Below are 19,671 nucleotides of genomic sequence, written 5' to 3'. Positions count from 1 at the left end.
TGGGGAGAGAGCTAGTATGCCCCTTTAGGGTCCCTGATGGTGTGAAAATGACCTCGGCAAAATATGTACAGTTTCTGACTGACCACTTTCTTCCGTGGTACAAAAAGAACCGTGCCTTCCGTAACAAAATCATCTTTATGCATGACCAAGCACCATCTCATTCTGCAAAGAATACCTCTGGGTCATTGGCTGCTATGGACATAAAAGGAGAGAAACTCATGGTGTGGCCTCCATCTTCCCCTGACCTCAACCCTGTTGAGAACCTTTGGAGCATCATCAAGCAAAAGATCTGAGGGTGGGAGGCAGTTCACACCCAAGCAGCAGCTCTGGGAGGCTATTCTGACATTCTGGCAGCTCTGGGAAGCTATTCTGCAAAGACATTAAAGCAGAAACTCTCCAAGAACTCACAAATTCAATGGATGCAAGAATTGTGAAGGTGATATCAATGAAGGGGTCCTATGTTAACATGTAACTTGGCCTGTAAAGATGTTTTTGAAATCTGAGAAAAATGTAATTTGCATAATAATTTGGAACGCAGTGTACGTGTGCCTGCTTGTGTGTGAATGTATCTTTATGTGTGTGTTTGCGTGTGTTCATGAGTGCATGTGTGTGTGCATGCATAGTGTACAGTCACTAAATGTAAACATATCATTTATTGTATGGTCCCCCATGAACGGAATTCCACGAAACTTGGCATGAGGGTGTCATAATGACCACACCTCCAATTTCGTGCAGTTTTGACCATGCCAGCCAGAGATACCTGTGATTACAACACCTAATTTTTGCTTTTTCATTTGTATCTAGGTGGCGCTATACATCAAATGAGTGGTTATGGGATGGGTTGACATGGCATCTTAAGACCAACATACCAAAAAAATGTGGTCCTCCTAGCCCCTACAATTCTCGAGATATTCACAGAAAACTGTCTGCCCTACCCTCCTTTCGGGGAGTCCAGTCCGGCGGGGATCTGATGGATCAAAACGAAAAACAATGGTTCTGTGTCATCCTTGTGGCGCTACATGCCCACCAAGTTTCGTGCACGGTCTTTCCTTGTCCCAGGAATTGTTGACACAAAATTACTGGGGGAAAAAGAAGTCCGGAAGAAAAAAAACTCTGACTAAACCTATGACCGCTACACTAGCGGCGGTCATAATAAGTTCCTTTCAGAGCGAAGCAAGACCCACGGGCGCGTCAGGATCTGGTTTGCTCTGTCGGGACTTATTTTTCCGAGAATGACTGGCGTTCCATACATTATCCCTTAGCCTACTTAGCCTATTGTATGGGCCCCCATGAGCGGAATTCCACTAAACTCCACTGTCGTGTCGGGGCCGTTTTACCACCTCGAACATGCATTTCTTTCTGTGAACCGAATTGCTGTCGTCCATTATCCTTTACTTATTGTATGGCCACCCATGAATGGAATTCCAGGAAACTTGGCATGCGTTCAGAGGCTGTCACAATAATCCTACACTTCAAATTTCGTGCAGTTTTGAACAGGTCAGCCAAAGATACCTGCAATTACAACGACTCATTTTGCTTGTATAATTCAACATCAACTACACAACAATGAAAACATGTACAACGTCACACACATTGCTAAAGCAACTTCTAAATATTTAACGCCGTGAAGTTGTATGACTAACATGCTACCAGACTAAGAAATGTTACTGCGCCATAGTCACTAATATTTACGGTAAGCCACTACATTTTGTAGGTTATAATAATTTCCTCCTGGCTAATTTATTTGTATGGACTTTCATGCAAATTGTCAGATTAGATCGGCGTAAATCGGAGTGTTATATACATTTATAGAAATAAAAAATATGTTGTGGGCAAGACAGTCATCATTTGAGACTTGACCTTGCTGGTGGTGGTAGTAGTAAGCTGCTGCTCTTGGCGAGACAGAAAGCTGACTGACGTAGAAGTTGTTGCTTGTCGTCTTAGCACGCTGAACGTCTCCTAAGAACCGCTGCTGCTCGCAACTCCAGAATGTTTGCAATACGATCTGTTGTCACCAAATATCCTTTCTGGGTAAAACCGCAAGTTGCAGGTGCGGGGTTTATTCACACGACCGCCAACTTGTCTGGAGCCAAAGTTGCTGTTGTAAGTATGTTACAGCTAGCTAAACTCAAGCATGTCAATAGTACATAATACATGGAGCGGGTCAGCTAATAGTTACCTGCACCTGGTTGCTGTTAGAGCTATGTCATTTTACCCATTTTTGTAGCGTCACATCGAAAATGCACACATTGGCCTGCTATATAACGTTATTTCAGTTGCAACCCTTGCACGTAGTTTCTCAGTAGCGTCGTATCTCGGCGTTATTGTAAACCTATTGGGAACCTCAAGTCCATGGTTCCCTTGCGTCCCCAAAAATGGGTGGGTGCCGAGGTAATGAATAGCCTACATTTGAATATTTTGGCAGGTGCTTTCAGGATGTGGCGTGTATGATGGCACGGAGATCCACGAGGCATCAGCGTGAGTGTTGCCCCTCAGGCCTGATCTACTGGACTGGTTGTCCTTCATTGTTTGTAATTTAGTTCAGCACTTAAGTCTGGCAGAGATATAGTGATGTTCTGTGGAAGCTATTGAGTTTCTTCATATTTGTGTTTGTTTGTGTGATGTGCAGAATCCTGGTGCACCTGAGCAGAGGAGGGGCCGAGGTGCAGATGTATGCACCAGATGTGGCACAGATGCACGTCATTGACCATGGCAAAGGCCAGCCCATGGAGAATGAGTCCAGGTAGGAGTAGGTATTGCACTCTGATTGGCAGAGATGATTCAGGTGGACTGTTCTTATTAACAGTAGTATTTTGTCTGCACTAGTAATCAAGAGCACTGCTGTCTCAGGCAAGCCTGCCATTTTTCCTGGAGTGTGTGACTTCTCTTCCACTGTTGTTGTGTGTTGATGAATAAGGAATGTGCTCTCAGAGTCAGCGCGCATTGCCCGTGGCAATATAGTCGACGTAGCCAAACTGAGTGCCAGTAACCATGACGCTGTCATTTTCCCTGGAGGCTTTGGGGCAGCCAAGAATTTGTAAGTACTGTAGTGACCGTAGAGTACCCTGTACTGTTTCATTCTCAATGCAACCTGAATATGATATTGTTGAAATTAGTAGTCTAATATCTTAATTCCAAGTTTATCTTTATTTTCCTCTTTTGTATCTGAGTTAAAGTACTTTTAACTTGATTGGCAGGTCCACGTTTGCTGTGGATGGAAAAGACTGCAAAGTGAACGGTGAAGTCGAGCGTGTTTTGAAGGACTTCCACAAAGCTGGAAAACCTATTGGGTGAGTGTGAGGGTGAAGTGGTTCACTCCACTGGTGATTTTCTGGTTAGTAGTGCACGTTCGCTTGAACTTTTCATGCAAGTGAGTTGTATGGAAATTGTACTTTGGGTAGTATCTTTTGTTATCTTTCTTCTTTTGTCCTTCTTTTGCCATTGAATTGTTGGTGAGACCTGCCTCTGGTTGCCAGGTTGTGCTGCATCTCCCCTGTGTTGGCAGCCAAGGTTCTCCCCGGAGTGGAAGTTACCGTGGGTCACGAGGAAGAGGAGGGAGGGAAGTGGCCGTATGCAGGCACAGCTCAGGCCATCAAAGCCCTGGGTGCCAAGCACTGTGTCAAGGACGTCACTATATCCTTCCATGAGCTTTATGTTGCCTGAGTATTCACCTTATTCTGTGTAGAACTGGGGGGGGGGGGTCACCATCTTTGCCCGCTTTGTGCCCAAACTTCCTGTTGAGCAGTACATCCATTGCGATGCGTTGAGATAGCAGAGGTCCATCGAGATGATGACTGGCATCATATGTTATGGGTCTTCCTAAAGTTAGGAACGTTTATTTAGGATTTTGGTGAAATTTGGTGATTTCACAGAACAAAGTGAACAACCGCTTTTAATATAGACTAACAATTAAGTAGTTGTCCTTTTTGGAATGGGGAATCATGGCTATTTCTGTAAAACAGCAGGAGTAGGCGTGGTAGACCAACTGAATGCAAATTTACGTATGCACCCACGTGTGAGTGCTTCCTTGTCTCGGCACGCAACGTCATTAAGAAAGCGCTTGCCACTGCAAAGATGCACATAGTGTGATGCACCTTAATATTATAGTTGAAAATACCTTTGAAAACTTGCCCCTCCACTTCCAATCAACTACAGTAGGCTATTCATCAAACGTCTATCAATAAAATAAGCAAACAATGAGTATAGGCCTATCACAACATTTAAAACAATAACCATATGGTAGTAGGCAGACAATCTGTTTTGTTTTGCGAGCAAATACATCTAGCAAATAGTTTATGAATGGAATAAAGCTCCTTAAAAATTAGCACGAGGTCTGATGTGAATGACGGCTAGCTGAACCAATAAGATTACATAATTACATAAAGAAATCTAGGTGTTGTTCTCGACAACCAACTAAACTTCTCAGATCATGTTGCCTCAGTCGCCCGGTCATGCCATTTCGCACTCTACAACATACGGAAAATCAGGACTTACTTGACTCAAGATGCTACCCAACTTCTGGTTCAGGCAATAGTCATCTCACGACTCGACTACTGCAACGCGTTCCTGACAGGTCTCCCAGCCTGCGCAGTGAAACCCCTTCAGATGATCCAGAACACGGCGGCGCGCCTGGTCTACAACCAACCCAAAAGGGCACGTTACCCCGCTGCTCATCCAGCTTCACTGGCTACCTATGGCGGCCCGCATTAAATTCAAGGCTCTAACCCTTGCCTACTTGAATGCACTCATACAGACATGCGCTACCTCCAGACCGCTGCGCTCCTCAGACGAACGACGGCTAGCTCTACCACCGGTACACTCAGGCCAATCCAAACTTTTCTCATCTGTTGTTCCTCGTTGGTGGAACACACTGCCAGTTCCTACAAGGGCAGGGACATCCCTCTTCATTTTCAAAAAACTCCTGAAGACCCAGCTCTTTAGAGAACATCTCCTCTCATAGCACCACTTACAACAAGTCTTGCTGATCCTAGCACTCACCAGCCGTCTTTAAACTGACACATAACTGTTAAAAACAGTGATGCTGTTAAAAACAGCACTCACTGATGCACTTATTCTTACTTTTTAAATTGTCCTAAAATTGTTGAGAATTGCTTTAAAACTTAAACTGTTTACCATGTTGTAAGTCGCTTTGGCTAAAAATGCGTCAGCCAAATGTAATGTAATGTAATTACCATTAGAATTAACTTAGCTTGGCTGTTAGCCTGGTCGGGACCAGGCTAGATGCAGAGAATAAATCCCCATGGTAACTTATGTGCCATCTCTTTCGTGAAACCAAGTCAAGGCTAAATTCATCCAGGATAACCTAAAAATCCCAGCTTAATCCTTTATCTAGGTTTTGTGAAATACCCCTCTGGTGACCTTCTCAAAGTAAACGGTAACACTAAAGCAAGAGGCTACACTGAGATTCTGGAGGAAAAGATCAGGCAGTGTGCCAAGAGACCTGCCGCAGTAGGCATCATTGGACCAATAAACCATTCAATGATCCAAAACATACAGCCAAACAAGGCAAGAAATGGTTAACAGATGTCTGTATGCTACTGAGACCCTTGAATTTACCCTTGGGGATCAATAAAGTATCTATCTATCAGAGAACAATTTTAGAGGGGCCCAGCCAGAGTCCAGACCTAAATCAGTCAAAAAAGTTAGCACAAGGCCAAAGTGATGGCAAATAATCATTCCTGCTTCAAAACCCAGATTGCTGCTAAAAAGGTGCACAAGGTCTACAATCATTGTGGAGACATGGAGATGCTTGGTAGGTATTATAAGAACCATTTCGAGAGCTTTGATGGCAAATAAAGATGTTTCCATTGATTATTTAAAAAGGGTATGAATCATTTTGGACATGCCATTTTTCATAAAAATGTTAAAGATAAAAGACTATTATTTTTTTTGATTCCATGTTTCTACCACATTGTCTTACAACCTTTTGGCATGTGGCAGTGCCATTTTCAGTCAGAACAAACAAATTGGGCAAGAGAAAATCAACATTACATCAATATTTGCCAGGGGTATGAATAATATATATATATATATATATATATATATATCTAGTTGGTCTGCCATTGTAATTTGTTGTTCCTGTTAGTCATAGAGCTTTGTTAGAGTAGAGTTTTGTTGTCTCTTACTTTTTGTGTGAGAAAGGCATCTGAAAACCTCATATTGCATGCAAAAGAATTCCTTAAAGGTGCTCTATGGAGTTCTGTAGAATGCAAGTTATTCAAACAGTGTGTGAATCCTATAGAACCCCACACAGCACCTTTAACACAGTAGAAGACAATTACACAATTTAATTGGGACAATAGGCATTTTTCACATGTATTTTTACATGATCTTGTGGGTGCATGTGTGTTGGACATCACTTAATGTTGACACTGTTGTATTCACCCTTAACCTTACTGCTTCACGAGGCCCATGTTGACCGGAAAAACAAAGTGGTGACCTCGCCAGCTTACATGTGCGAGACGAAGCTGCACCTGATCTTCGATGGAATCGGAGCCATGGTGACGGACGTCCTGAAACTCAGTGGGAAGTGATGTCAACACTGAGACAACTTGTGTCTTCCACTTGCGACATCTTTGGTATCTTAGGCCAAAATATTTTCATGCCAGTTCCTCCTTGACAAGGGTCACATTTGTACAACTAGTCAATCTAGTTAAATCATTGAAGTGCCAGAGGTGGCTGGCAGTATAATACCTTGGCTGAAGATGCTTGAGAAATACTTAGAGACTATTGCAATCAGGATTTTATCATCGCTTTATAGTTTGTTGTGACAAGGATATCCCCTTCAGACGTTCATTAAAAAGTAATTTACTTCTGGTGATACACTTTGTCTCTGAATGTGCTGTTTATAACCTCATTTCTCTAGCTGTGATGAATCATATTTCACAAGCTGTATAATTACAACAAAACTCATGTTTGTTTGGCCCTAGAAGCTGAACATTAAGTACTAGTACAGTGAGGATACAACATGTTTCTCATTTGTCATTATTGCCATAGTGAAATACATCACTAGTGGTAGTATATTTTATTGCCAAGAGGGGGCAGTATTGGACTTTGTCGGTCTTCAGCTGGCCAGTCTACTTCCCCTTAGGTGTAGAGTAATTCTAAGAAAGAAGCTTTAAAAGTCACTTTCAAATCAAATGCTAGTGGTCTAGGCTACCCTCTAATGTATTTTAAACAATTACTTTACCTTGCACCTGTGGTTTCCTTCATGGGTAAATGAGATGTCCTCATATTGCAATGTTAATTATATAGTATATAAGGATGATAAATATCTTACCACCTACATAAGAAAACCTGTTTAAAGCAAATTACCTTTAAATGTTAAGTAATACACAAGTACCACAATCTGATACTGTGAGATTGTAATGGCCTATAACTATTTTCTGTTATGTTTTCTGTGTTCTAAATGAAAAGTTGAAGAGGGCAAAGGATGTAGTGCTAGTTTCCGTGACAATTTTTATTTGAATGCTGCCGTTCTAGCTTAAAGCAGACGAACTGCTGTATTCCAACAAATCCAGCGGTATCTGTCACTTGTCCTTAACTCTAACGGTTGTTCTTCGGCCACTCCTTAATGAAGGAGTAATGTGCGACAATGTGTGACGAGCTGCAATGTCTGTGCTGTGTAACCTTTGCTGAGGGATTATGAGGCATGGAGACTCATGACATAATGACTCCCAACCATGAAATGGTAGTCCTGTAAGACATTAGTGTAGATGCAGTATAGGCCATGTTGTTTTTTTGTCCAAAAAAAAAGAACAATATGACTCTATTTAGTATACGTGTGTATAACCATAATACATCGCAGGCATCCTCAGTGTACATGACAGAAATAATATTTTATCTGTTAGCTCAACAAATGATTGATTGAATGATTAATCAAATTGATTAACAAGACTAATAAGTGATTAACAGTCACTGGGGACATTTGGTAAAAACACAAATACAGAAAACAGAATGCTATTTTCAAGAATGTATGCTGCTCTAACAAATGCTATGTATATCATAATGTAAATAAAGGCCAGCCAAAATCAACACTAAGTAACATGCCTAATAATACCCTCACACAATGACTATGTAAATAACAATCTGCAATCTCTGCAGTCACTGTGGAACCATAGCCATATACTAAGAGCATCCATCTCCCATACCCATGGTCCCATGGTTCGAGCTACAAGGCAAAATTGATAAGAAAAGACTAAAGTCACTAGCTTTCCATTGGCACACGTTTTGGGATCAAGTTTTTTTTTAGAAGTAGTGCAAAGTCTCTTCATATATTTTTGATGTTGCTTTTTTCTGTTCCTTGTTCCCTTGTTCTTCTTCCTGTTTTCATATAACATCTGAGAAAGTGTTTAGAGGATTTCCAAGATCTTTCTCACACACACACACACACACACACACACGCACACTGCTTCAGTGTGTGTTTGCATATGTGCATCAGCAGCCAACAAAGCGCAGGTGTGTGTGAGTGTGTGTGAGTAGGCTTTCTCTGGTCCCTGTCAGTGTCTCTGTATCTGCTGGCCGTTTAATTAAGAGGCTGCGGGTCTGAGGGACATCTGCTTGTAGGCTGTGCGCTGGGTGTGTGACCCGGCAGGGGGGCCAGCGAGGCGCTGGATGGGACAGGGATGCTGAGGGCGCCTCTTCACCCCGTCCCGTGCCCTCTCCTCCCCTGTGCCACAGACAGATGGTGCCAGCTCGCTCCAAAGGCACGTTGGTGCCAGCCCAAAAGAAAAATCACACGCCCTGGCATCACCCCAGCACTTGTCAGTTTACTGTCGCATCTTGTCAGAGAGGAGGGGACAGGCAACCAACAACACAAACTTGAGAAGATTATGCCAGCTTCGGCTGAAACATATGAAGGTGCACAATGAACACATTAAGATCCACGCATTGGCACCCAGTTCAAGGGTTGAGCGGAAGGGGTCTTTTCTGTTGAGCTGTTACTCCTCCAGACTGGGAAATTTACTTAACTTAAGTATTTAGCCGGCCAGCATTAGGACATCTGTGGGGTGTATGGTCGTGGTGTAAGACACACACACACACACCCTCCATGAGAAATTTCAAGGAATGGCTACTCATTTACATCAGCATCCCAGGCCACATGCGGTTGCCGTAGAGACAAGGTTGTGACAAGGACACACAGCAAGAGAGTTTTGAGGGTTTGTGGGGTCACGACTCCGCTGCTTACCCAGAGAGATCAGTCAGAGCAAGCCACCTTTTCACGCGCATTGGACATAATCCGTCTCCCATTCTCTGAATATCATGTTTGGCTCTAACTTTATGGCAATAAAAGACAAGTTAATCTGGAAACAGATATCCTCCATTTGAGCGAATTGTCAAATATTTTCTATTGTGCATTTAAGGTAATATGAACGGCTGTTTGGTTGTTTTGATTTGATTTATTTTGACTTTAATTTACTTAATGAATGAAAATCAACTAGTATTTGTCTGATATTACCTGGAAAGTACAATAAAAAACATGATTTTTTTTATATGTACATAAATTGGAGGTATCTGGTTTTGCTAATGAGCTCTTTGAAGAGAAAACATTACTTTTCTCTAACCTTTATTGTTCACTTTATAGAGACACACACACCATCATTCAAATCTCATCCTTCTTAGACCTTGTATTCCTTGGTCTCCACTCAGCAGTTAAGATTTTGTAACTGATCAGTTTCATGAATTAGAAGAAAGCCACCCTTTAGCCACTTCTGTCTGAAGGGGAGGATGTGCATTTATCATGACTAGTTTCCAGCCAGACACATCAAAGTGGCATTTAGTGACTTTTTAACACTTGGCTTGTGTTCTTGTGTTTGCCTCCATCTCTCTCATTACCCCCTCCTCCCCTCTCTCTGTACACCCCACTGCCCCCCACCCCGCTCTGTCTCTCCCATGTATTTGTTGGCAGTCTGCCTGGCTGCTCATGAGCTGGTAACTGGCTGGCTGTCAGTCGGTTCACTACTGTAACCGCCACCTCCAGACCTCCTGCCCCTCCCCTCCCCCTCCACCACTCCCCGCCCGCCCTCTCTCTCAGCACAGGGGCCCCATGCGGAGCAGGCTGTGTCGAGCTGTCAGCCTCCGGCTGCGGCCTGCCAAGCGCCTGGTCCCAGGCTGCGGGGCAGACGGGGCCGAGGGCCAACGGCGGGCTCCTCCTCCTTCGCCACCACCACCGCCGAGCCGCCATGCCTCGCCCAGGCACCCTCTGCCGCCCGCATGCCCGCCTGCCCCCAAAACGCCATGACAGATTGGCCCTCCAGCTGTCCGAGCGCGGCCCCAGCCCGGCCTCACGCTGGGGCCGCCACATGCCCTGAGAAACCGGTGCCCTCCGCGCACTTAACACACACACACACACACGTGCACACACATAAGGACACAGTTCACACAGATGTACCCACAGACACAAAACAGGCAGATGCACGTGGAGCTGTTTAGCCTGCATTCAGCTATTTATTCATCCATCTCCAAATGAAACCTACACCTCTTTGGTCATTGTCTTCCCTTCATCTCTTTTCACAACCCCTCAATGACTTCTGTGAAACCCACTTTCTCCCTTATAGACCCTTTCGATCTGTTTCAACAGCGTTTATGGTTTAAACCTTAAAAGTCAATACAAGTTGTAATGAAAATGTAGTGCTCTACAAAATGTCAACTTTTAAAACTTTTCTTCATTTTTGTTTATCCCCGAGTTATCTTAGCTTAATGTGTCACTGGAAACGCCTTAGAATCACACATTTGTTTATGTAGTTGGAAAGGTCCATACCCATGTGTGAAAGGACCTCATCCTTATCAAGCTACTCCTCAAGCTATTTTTCCTTTTACTGGGTGGAACTGTTTTTTTTCCGCATTTCACTCATATTTTTTGTTCTTTACTTTGGGTTATTCAAATCAGAATGAAGCGGTTGGACTAAACATTACATAAGTTCATGTCTAGTATGAAAAGGATAATCTACAAAATGAAAAGGATAATCTACAAAATATAATAACGGAAAGTCCCACAGACAATGTTATTCCACACTGCATCATATGCACTGTAGTGTATTTCCTGTGATTGCTTCCAAATTGTAAGAGACAATAACTGCTTACAGACATGTCCACTGCACTATATGTAAATCTTTGTCAAACGAATGGCCGACCCTTTGGTGATTCAAACACATGTGGACATTTAGTGTAAACGCACATGAACAGAATCTCAGAATTATGCGGTATCAGATAGCCTATGGTTCATGTTATGCTTAGCTTAAGTAGAACAAATCATTGGAGACTCACTATGTCTACAAAAGACTAATGAAACAATAGCTTCCCATACATTAATATCCCTCCCACCTTCAGAAAGTGTGGGTATTACTGTTTTGCCCTGGTAAATGATGTTTTTTTAAATGAGGGACAAACACGCACAGTACACAATAGCATACCTCCTAGGTATTCACCTTGTTAGGCAGATAGACTGTTAGGCAGATAGACTGTTAGGGGAGAACGGGGTAAGATGAACCATTTTTTACATTCTTCATCATTCTAATGTGTCAAAGAGGTTTTGTTTTGTAACCTCCACACCAAACACAAATTCAAAGTATTCTACAACTTATGTAACCAACAACTCTTTGATCACTTATAAGGGTAAAGAGATATGCTCTCTGCAAAAACGTTGGACTCGTGGCATAACTTACCCCATACTGTATGTGAGGTAAGATAAGCCTAGGTGTGGGGTAAGTTGGGCCAACACAAAAATGTCAAAAAGACATTTTTATTTTCTTCAAACAATAATTTAATTTCTACCAACATTTAACTAAATTTGCTAAATAGATTCAACTAAGACATGTTTAGGCCTATTACATTTTTTGTTGCCTGTTTACCTTTGAATTCACCCATTTAATTCACTTAAATAAGTCTGATTAATTTGCGATTAAAATGCTAATCTTTTTAGCTCTTAACATTAAGGAAACATAGAATGAGGTCACAAAATCAAGGCAAACTTAAAAATCTTACAGATGCTATACAAGTACCAGTTAGCTGGCTCAACTTACCCCAGCCCTAGTGGCTTATCTTAAGAAAATGCTTCTCACAACAAGCTCATGATTTTGTTTAGCCCTCACATCATAGCTTAAAAGGGCACCAATTGAGGTGTAATGCATTTGAATGTTGTTCTATTCACGTTTTCTCTAAATCACCCTAACTCTGGACATGAATGGAATCCACTTGGAAAAATCTTTTTGTTTAACCTCTTATATTTTTTTTATCACATTTGCCATGTGCTGTACCTTTCCACATATGATTCCCTCTTCCTTAAAATGCTGTCATATGATAAAATGTATTTACGGTTTCCTAGAAAAAAGGTGTGGCTCATCTTACCCCTATGCTCAACTTACCCCATTCTCCCCTATGCCAAGTTTTCATTCTCATTGCATTCCCAATTTGGCCTTGTTAACAGATTCTATCCTCTTTTTTCAACATCTCTCTCTCCTCTTTCTCTCTCTGTGTATCTATTCCTCTCTCTCTCTGTCTTCCTCTTTCTCCCTCTCTCTCTTTCTCTCTCTCTATCTTACATTCTCTTCCTCTCTCTCTCTCTCTCTCTAGGCCAGATGTACTAACGCTTTTTCGCCCACATCAGGCGTATTTGTTTAGCAACGAGCGCATAAAATCATGGCGAGGTTTGTACAAACAGGCCGCACTGAGGTAAAAGCACAGACTGCCTGTGGCAGGAGCTGAACATGGCAAATTGCGCTTTTCCGTGTCATGCATATGCATCCATGGGAGGGTCAAGGGGAAAGTGGGAGTTTAGCGTAAAGAGATGGGAGGGGAAGCGTAAAGAACGCCTAATTATGTATGCCGTGGTATATAAAAAAACTGCTCGTGAACGCACACGTCTATTCTGCGCCTAAATATTTCCGCCTTGTAAAAGCAGGTGTTAATCCAAATTGCGGTTAAATGCGTCAATAAGAGAACCTTTCAACGTCAACAGAATCGCTATTTAGAGCACCAGTTTTGCGTCTTTCTACTATATCAAAAGCAACCTAAACCTTCGTTGGCCTAATGTCTTACTTTAACTTTCATGTCATCCACTTAAACTTTCCTACTTGCTAGATTTGACCAATCTTCCATAGCCTACGTGCACAAGTAGTTTGAGTAGAACTACTGATCTTCATTATCTCCCTGCTTGTTGACATCTTATCATTCATTGTATTATTTCATGATTGCTAAACGTTTGGACGTTCGTAAATTGCGGTAGGGGGGCGGAGAAAGGCGCATATTACCCGATGAAGTGAAAGAATGATAAATACCCCGTACACAATATGTTCGCAAATGTACGTACATCTAGCCCTCTGTGTCTTTCTCTCTCTCTCTCTCTCTCTCTCTCTCTCTCTCTCTTCCTCTCTTTCTCCCTCTCTTTCTTCATCTCTCTCTCTCTGTCCCAGTCCACCATTGTTAGTTAGTTACACTATCCCAGTGTATATTCTCGGGGGTCCCCCTGGCTCTGGGGCCCCGGGCCCCTCTGGGGGCTGACGGGAGCCGGCTGTGTGTTGTCGGTCTGCAGTCTGTTCTCCAGTTGTGACAGCCAGCGCAACCTTATGATGACAATTAGAGCCGGTTAGGGAGCACAGATGAGCGTCACGGATGAGAGAAGCGAGGGAGGGAGGAGAGGAGAGGAGACAAAACAAAAGGGAGAAGATATGAAGATGTTATGTTATAGGGTTAGGGCAATAGACCGAAAGCTGGGGCAAGTTTTGATTGGAAATGCAGTGTAGGAAAGAGAGTGGGTTAAGAGAATGGAGGATGTGGAGAGTTGGGTAGAATGGGAGAGTGAATGGCGGAGGGGAGGAGTGGGGGTGGCAGGGGCAGGTGTTGAGGAAACCAGGACACAATTAACAAACATGGAGAAAATACCCACTAATGAGGCGGCCCCAGGCCCCTGGGGGAACATCGGCGGGGGGCACACACTGTTACTGTGTATGACTCATGAGGGAGGAGAGGGGGGAAGCTGAGACCTGACACAGGTGAAAGGGAACCAGAGAGAGCATAGATTTGAACAGAAAGCCATAGAAAAATAAGGTGTAAATCCTAGCAAATAACAACAGATCGATTGATGAACATATGGCAAGTCCCAGGGGATGGAGATTTATTTAGATAAAAAGGCAGCGCTGGCAAAAAAAATACACCTCTATATCATATTCAATATAGGTTGCCAAAATTAATAAGTTGAATATATACTGAAATATTAAACCAATAATTATTTTTCCTTAAACAATAATTCATTTTTATTCTATAGTTAGTGAGTGGTTTGATCATCTAGTACAGTGTTTCTGAAAGTGTGGTCCGGGGACCACTGGTGGTCCGCAAGCTATCCCAAGTGGTCTGTGAGCAGACATGGTAAAATATAATATAGATGACTTGTTTGCAATGTTGAACCAACTTGTATGTAACATGCCTATGTAAGCTACATGTAACTGCCACTTTAAATCATATGAATTCTCTGACACAATAAGCAAGGTGAGTAGGCCTATTGTTTAATATATATAAGTATAAGTATATATACTCTTTTGATCCCTGCATTTATCCCAATCCGTGAATTAGTGAAACACACTAATCCCGGCACAGTGAGCTGCCTGCAACAACAGCGGTGCTCGGGGAGCAGTGAGGGGTTAGGTGCCGGTCGGGGTTCGTGCCCCTAATATACTGTTAAAGTAGGTCTACTCTTTTTTTTTTAGCTAGGTGGTCCGTGAGGTTTTTTTATTGGTTAAGTGGTCCTTGGTCTGAAAAAGTCTGAGAAACACAACTAAAAGAATAATTATACATGCCAAATGCCATGTCAATCTAGATTTTTTTCCAGTAGTTGCCAGACATTTTATCTTCATTTTAATTCCTAGAGTCCTCCATCATTTCAACTCTGCAATCAGCATTCATTTTAATGAGTGTTTACTTTTCTTAGTTGGCTCCAGTTTTAACTCAGCTCTGTTTACTCATTTGCTAAATGCTAATACAATGCAGGCCACTTAAGCACTGTTCACAAACCTAATCTGTTGCATCCACGTCTTCTTGCCAAAACAGACTTTAATATTTATGACTATTTATGACTTAGGAATGATGAAAGCTGCTCTGAGCACACACAAAGACCTAGATGTGGTGTGAAAATACATTAATATCCTTAACTAGTAAACAGGGAAGAAGTAAATGCTATGACATGGTTCAATGAGAAGCAAGATGACACATTTTCTAAGCGGTTACTTTAGAGGCATACTATTATATGTAGATTTCCTCCCTGATCCCACGCCCAGGACTGCGTCCCCAAAAGAGGGTGTCCTTCCCATGATGCACCTCTCCTCTAAATCAGGTCTTCTTCCCATGACCCACTTCCCCCCGCGCGGTGCATTGTTGCGTGCTTGTCACCACCGCAGACACAAGCCCTTTCCTTTTGTCTGCACCAAGCCCTGGGTTAAGACCCTCAGTGTTTTTATGAGTCTTACGCCGAACCTTCCAAACAACAATAACAACAACAACAACAACGACAGCAAAGCAGAGCAAAGCGAGGTATGATGGCATTCTGCTCGTACAAGCCCATCATTGTTACCGTTCACATGACGTATTGTGTCAGACGACATCATCGCCTCCCAGCAGCTGTTGCTGAGGACGACGGGCCTGACTGTCAGCAGTGCTGGATTGTGTAATGCCAACGCATGAGGTCAGATCCTCCAAGATTTGCGTATGTGTGTGTGTATTTGGTTGGTTGAATGAGAAATGCGGATAAACATGTTTAAACAGATAAAAATGATAAACTGTACCATGTTGCAGGTGTATGAAAGCTGCATGAAATATTTAAAGTCACTCAGACAAGCGTGCACACACACACACACACACACATACACACATACACACAAACACACACACACACACACATATACATCCAATGTCTTCCAGTATAGTCTATGAACTCAGTGACCCTGTGAACTGGTGTGCATGCACCAATGCCTGCACTATTGTGGCCCACTGTCTCCTGCAGCCCTGCTGTTTGGGTCCTCTGGCCACTAATGGCCAATACATGTCAGCCAGACTCACAATCAGATGTTCTTCTACTAAATTAACCACTTCGGGGGGAAAATATACACACACGCACACACACGTCTTCTTCTTCTGCTAAATTAACCATTTCAGAGGGGAAAAATGGACACACACACACAGACGCACACACACTCACTCACGTTGTCCTTCTACTAGGTTACCTCCTGCTCTAAATGGCGTGCTCATTAGCTCAGGTTAATGGCAGTAATAGAGTGCAAAAGACTGAACCTCCCCGTCAACATCCACTCGGGGGTCTCGCGGGGTAATGTCACGGATCACCTGACTCCCGAGTCTCCCGCAGGGAAAATTAGACACACTGACTTCATGTTTTTTTTATCCCACCTGGGGAGAGACTGAGAACAAACGAGCAAAAGAAACAGATTCAGTGTGAAACAGCGGCACAAACACAGCAAGAGGGGGCGGCTATCGATAAGAGCATTTATCAACAGCCCAGTGAAGTATGGGTATTCATATGACATCCTCTGACTAAAAAGACCATTTCACATTGCAAACAAGAAGTCCACAAAGCACCCACAGTCCACCCACCCACAGTCCACAAAGTACCCACAGAATGAGAAACTATAGTTTTCTCTTGACTCTGGTCAGTGTTCTGTTGTCCACTGAGCCCCTGAGCTTCAGTTCAGCCATCTGTCAGTCACATTGGATGACAAATATGTAAATATATCATTCTCCTATACTCTAAGAAACAGGGGCACAGGAGATAATGCTGTAAATCCAGCAAGTAAGAGTTTAAATAACATGTTGGCAGGATTTCTAGTGAGTGTGGACAGACCCAAGGGTTTGGCACTGTAGGCCAGCTAAAACAGTGTCCCTGAAGTCATTACTCCAAAGAAACCCTTCCCACTGTAATCACCTGACTGATTATTCCAGAGACCAAAACGAGGCATTCACACAGCGCCGGTGACCAACGCTGACTCCAAAATGTTTTCCCTAGCAGGAATGGGGGAATGGCCACCAGGGATATGAGCAGGCCATCTCTCTCTTTGTCTCTCTATTTCTGTCTCTCTCTCTCTCTCTCTCTCTCTCTCTCTCTCTCTCTCTCTCTCTCTCTCTCTCTCTCGGGAAATCAGACCCTCAACCCCATTGGTTACCTGAGCAGAGACATGGTGGGGAAGGAAATATGTACATAAATATATACATCTGTATGTGTGTGTGTGAATGTATATGTGTGTGTGTGCATGTGTGTGTGCAGGGGCACTGCTGGAGGGGGTGGGATGGGGATTGGTTATACTAATAATCGAGGGGCCCAGAATCATTGTTTGTCATAGGGCCCACATTTTCTAGCAGCGCCCCTGTGTGTGTGTGAGAAAACCATCTTCTCTCCCATATTACTCTATGCTGTAATTCATTTTCAGAAACTGCAATATCTACACATTAAGCTATACATTAATGCTGCTCATTTTTACATTAAAGCTTGTTATACAGTATATATAACTCTAGACAACAAGCACAGCTAAATAGTATATATTCCTCAAGTGAGAGGCCTTTTGAACACATGATAGTCAACATACCCTTGAAGCTCTGTGATGACTTTGTTAATCAGATCATTTGTATGGTGAAAAATTAACTCTTGATAAGTTGTGTACAGCATAAATGCATTAATCAGCCAGCCAGTTATAGAGTACAGTCATATAGCAGTCTACTGCGAGACACACTATGCCACTGTAAGACACAAGACAGAATTAGCCGAGGAGTGTTTGTCTGAAGTAGGTGTTTGTCTGAAAAGGATTGTTTGTTAAATTCTGTTTGTGTGTGTGTGTGTGTGGTGTGTGTGTGTGTGTGTGTGCGTGCTGCGTGCACGTGCAGGTGCAGATGCCGTAATGTGTCACCCGGGTGATGACCACAGTTTCCTTGGGCATCCTTTAACTTCACACCCGGTCCACAGCTGTGAGCATGAGAGAACCTGCTGCAGAACAGTACGCTTACACACACACACACACACACACACACACTCACACTCACACTCACACGCAGACAAACAGAGGAGGGCATAAAGATGGCCTCTCTGACAGCCAGCTGAGAAACAGAAGAGTGTCTGGAGAAGGACTGAGGACACTTTCTCTCTTCCTCTCTCTTCTCTTCTTCTTCTCTCTGGGTCTGTCGTTCCCATGCTGCTTCTTCACTGTGGTCTGTTCACGCGTGCACAGACATCTCTCTCTTCTCCCATAGCCTTTCAATACTCCACTGTCACGGGGGCTGTATGGCGACCAGATCTTATTGTGCTGCTCCAAAGTGCCTTACATGCGTGCAAAAGACACACACACGCACCAAGACAAGCGTGCTCATCCAGAGGCAGACACAGCAATTATAGATTCAGCCACACTTTAACAGAAGAACACAGTCCTTTAACATAGTGTGTGTTTTTTGGACTTTTTCTTTGCATGTGTGTGTATGTGTGTGTATGTGTGTGTGTGAGGGAGAGAGAGAGAGACAAAGAGAGAGAGAAACAGAGAGCTTTGGGTTCTCTTGATGATATCATTGCTCAGAGAGGAGATGCCTTCTATTGTTATGAGCTGCTGGCTGGACTAAAGGGAGGGATGTAATGTTTTGGATCACAGACATTTCAGAGAGAGAGCGTGTGTGTGTGTGTGTGTGTGTGTGTGTGTGTGTGTGTGTGTGTGTGTGTGTCTGTGTGTGTGTTTGTGGTTTGTGTGTGTGTGTGTGTGTGTGTGTGTGTGTGTGTGTGTGTGTGTGTGTGTGTGTGTGTGTGTGTGTGTGTGTGTGTTTGTGTGTGTGTAGATGAGTCAGTGATGCAACACAATGTTTTTACTGTGAGGTGCTGCAGACAGATGGCCTGCTTGCTTGCAGCCGCAGTGGAACAGTCCGGCCTTTGTCACACAATAAAGGTCGTTGATTGTCTGCCCAACCATTACGCTGTAGTATCTATCTATCTACATCTCTTACATCCTCTAATCTCTCTCTCTCTCTCTCCCTCTCTCTCTCTCTGCCCCCTCTCTCTATCGCTAAAATCCCTTCATATCCTCCTTTCCTTCGCTACTTATATACTATAATTCTTCCACTCCAGTGGCTTCATACACACACATGAAGCACCACAGCGATTGTTTTTTGATTCTAGGATGCTGCATAAAATGCACAAAACAAATTGTGGTAATTAGTACAACTGCAGTTTATTCAGGGTCACATTTTCAAGAATGCACATTATATCTGTGTGTGTGTGTGTGTGTGTGTGTGTGTGTGTGTGTGTGTGTGTGTGTGTGTGTGTGTGTGTGTGTGTGTGTGTGTGTGTGTGTGTGTGTGTGTGTGTGTGTGTGTGTGTGTGTGTGTGTGTGTGTTTGTGCAGAAGAGTGCATGCTTATAAGACCCACGCTGGGCTACAAGTCCTACAAGCTTCCCTGCTCAGAGACACAACAACAGTAAACAGACATCAGTGTCCCTCAGCGGGGGACAGGAGAGGAGAGAGAGAGAGAGAGAGAGAGAGAGAGAGAGAGAAGAAAAAAGAGGGATGCGAAGACAAGAGGGCACGTGGGAGATTGAGTTGCACTGGTCTTTTTTTAATTGGCAAATTTCTACATCCCTCTTAATCTTGGGTCAGTAAAGATAGCATACCTGTCATTTCTAAAA

The 19,671-nt window shown here is 43.3% G+C and overlaps 1 protein-coding gene across 1 annotated transcript; it reads left to right on the top strand.

Moving 5' to 3' along the window:
* Window positions 1–1,717: 1,717 nt before the first annotated feature.
* On the top strand, window positions 1,718–6,842 carry gatd3 (glutamine amidotransferase class 1 domain containing 3). The gene is made up of 7 exons (XM_048239287.1): window positions 1,718–2,103; window positions 2,426–2,478; window positions 2,630–2,743; window positions 2,918–3,037; window positions 3,198–3,290; window positions 3,477–3,633; window positions 6,426–6,842. Exons 1-7 carry the CDS (start codon window positions 1,990–1,992, stop codon window positions 6,552–6,554), a joined length of 780 nt encoding a protein of 259 aa, XP_048095244.1. The 5' UTR covers window positions 1,718–1,989; the 3' UTR covers window positions 6,555–6,842.
* Window positions 6,843–19,671: the final 12,829 nt, after the last annotated feature.

Source organism: Alosa alosa, chromosome 3 (assembly GCF_017589495.1).
Source record: "Alosa alosa isolate M-15738 ecotype Scorff River chromosome 3, AALO_Geno_1.1, whole genome shotgun sequence".
In the NCBI taxonomy this organism is placed as follows: domain Eukaryota; kingdom Metazoa; phylum Chordata; class Actinopteri; order Clupeiformes; family Clupeidae; genus Alosa; species Alosa alosa.
Note: the sequence above shows the minus strand (reverse complement) of the source record. Positions and strands in the feature narration are given on the sequence as shown.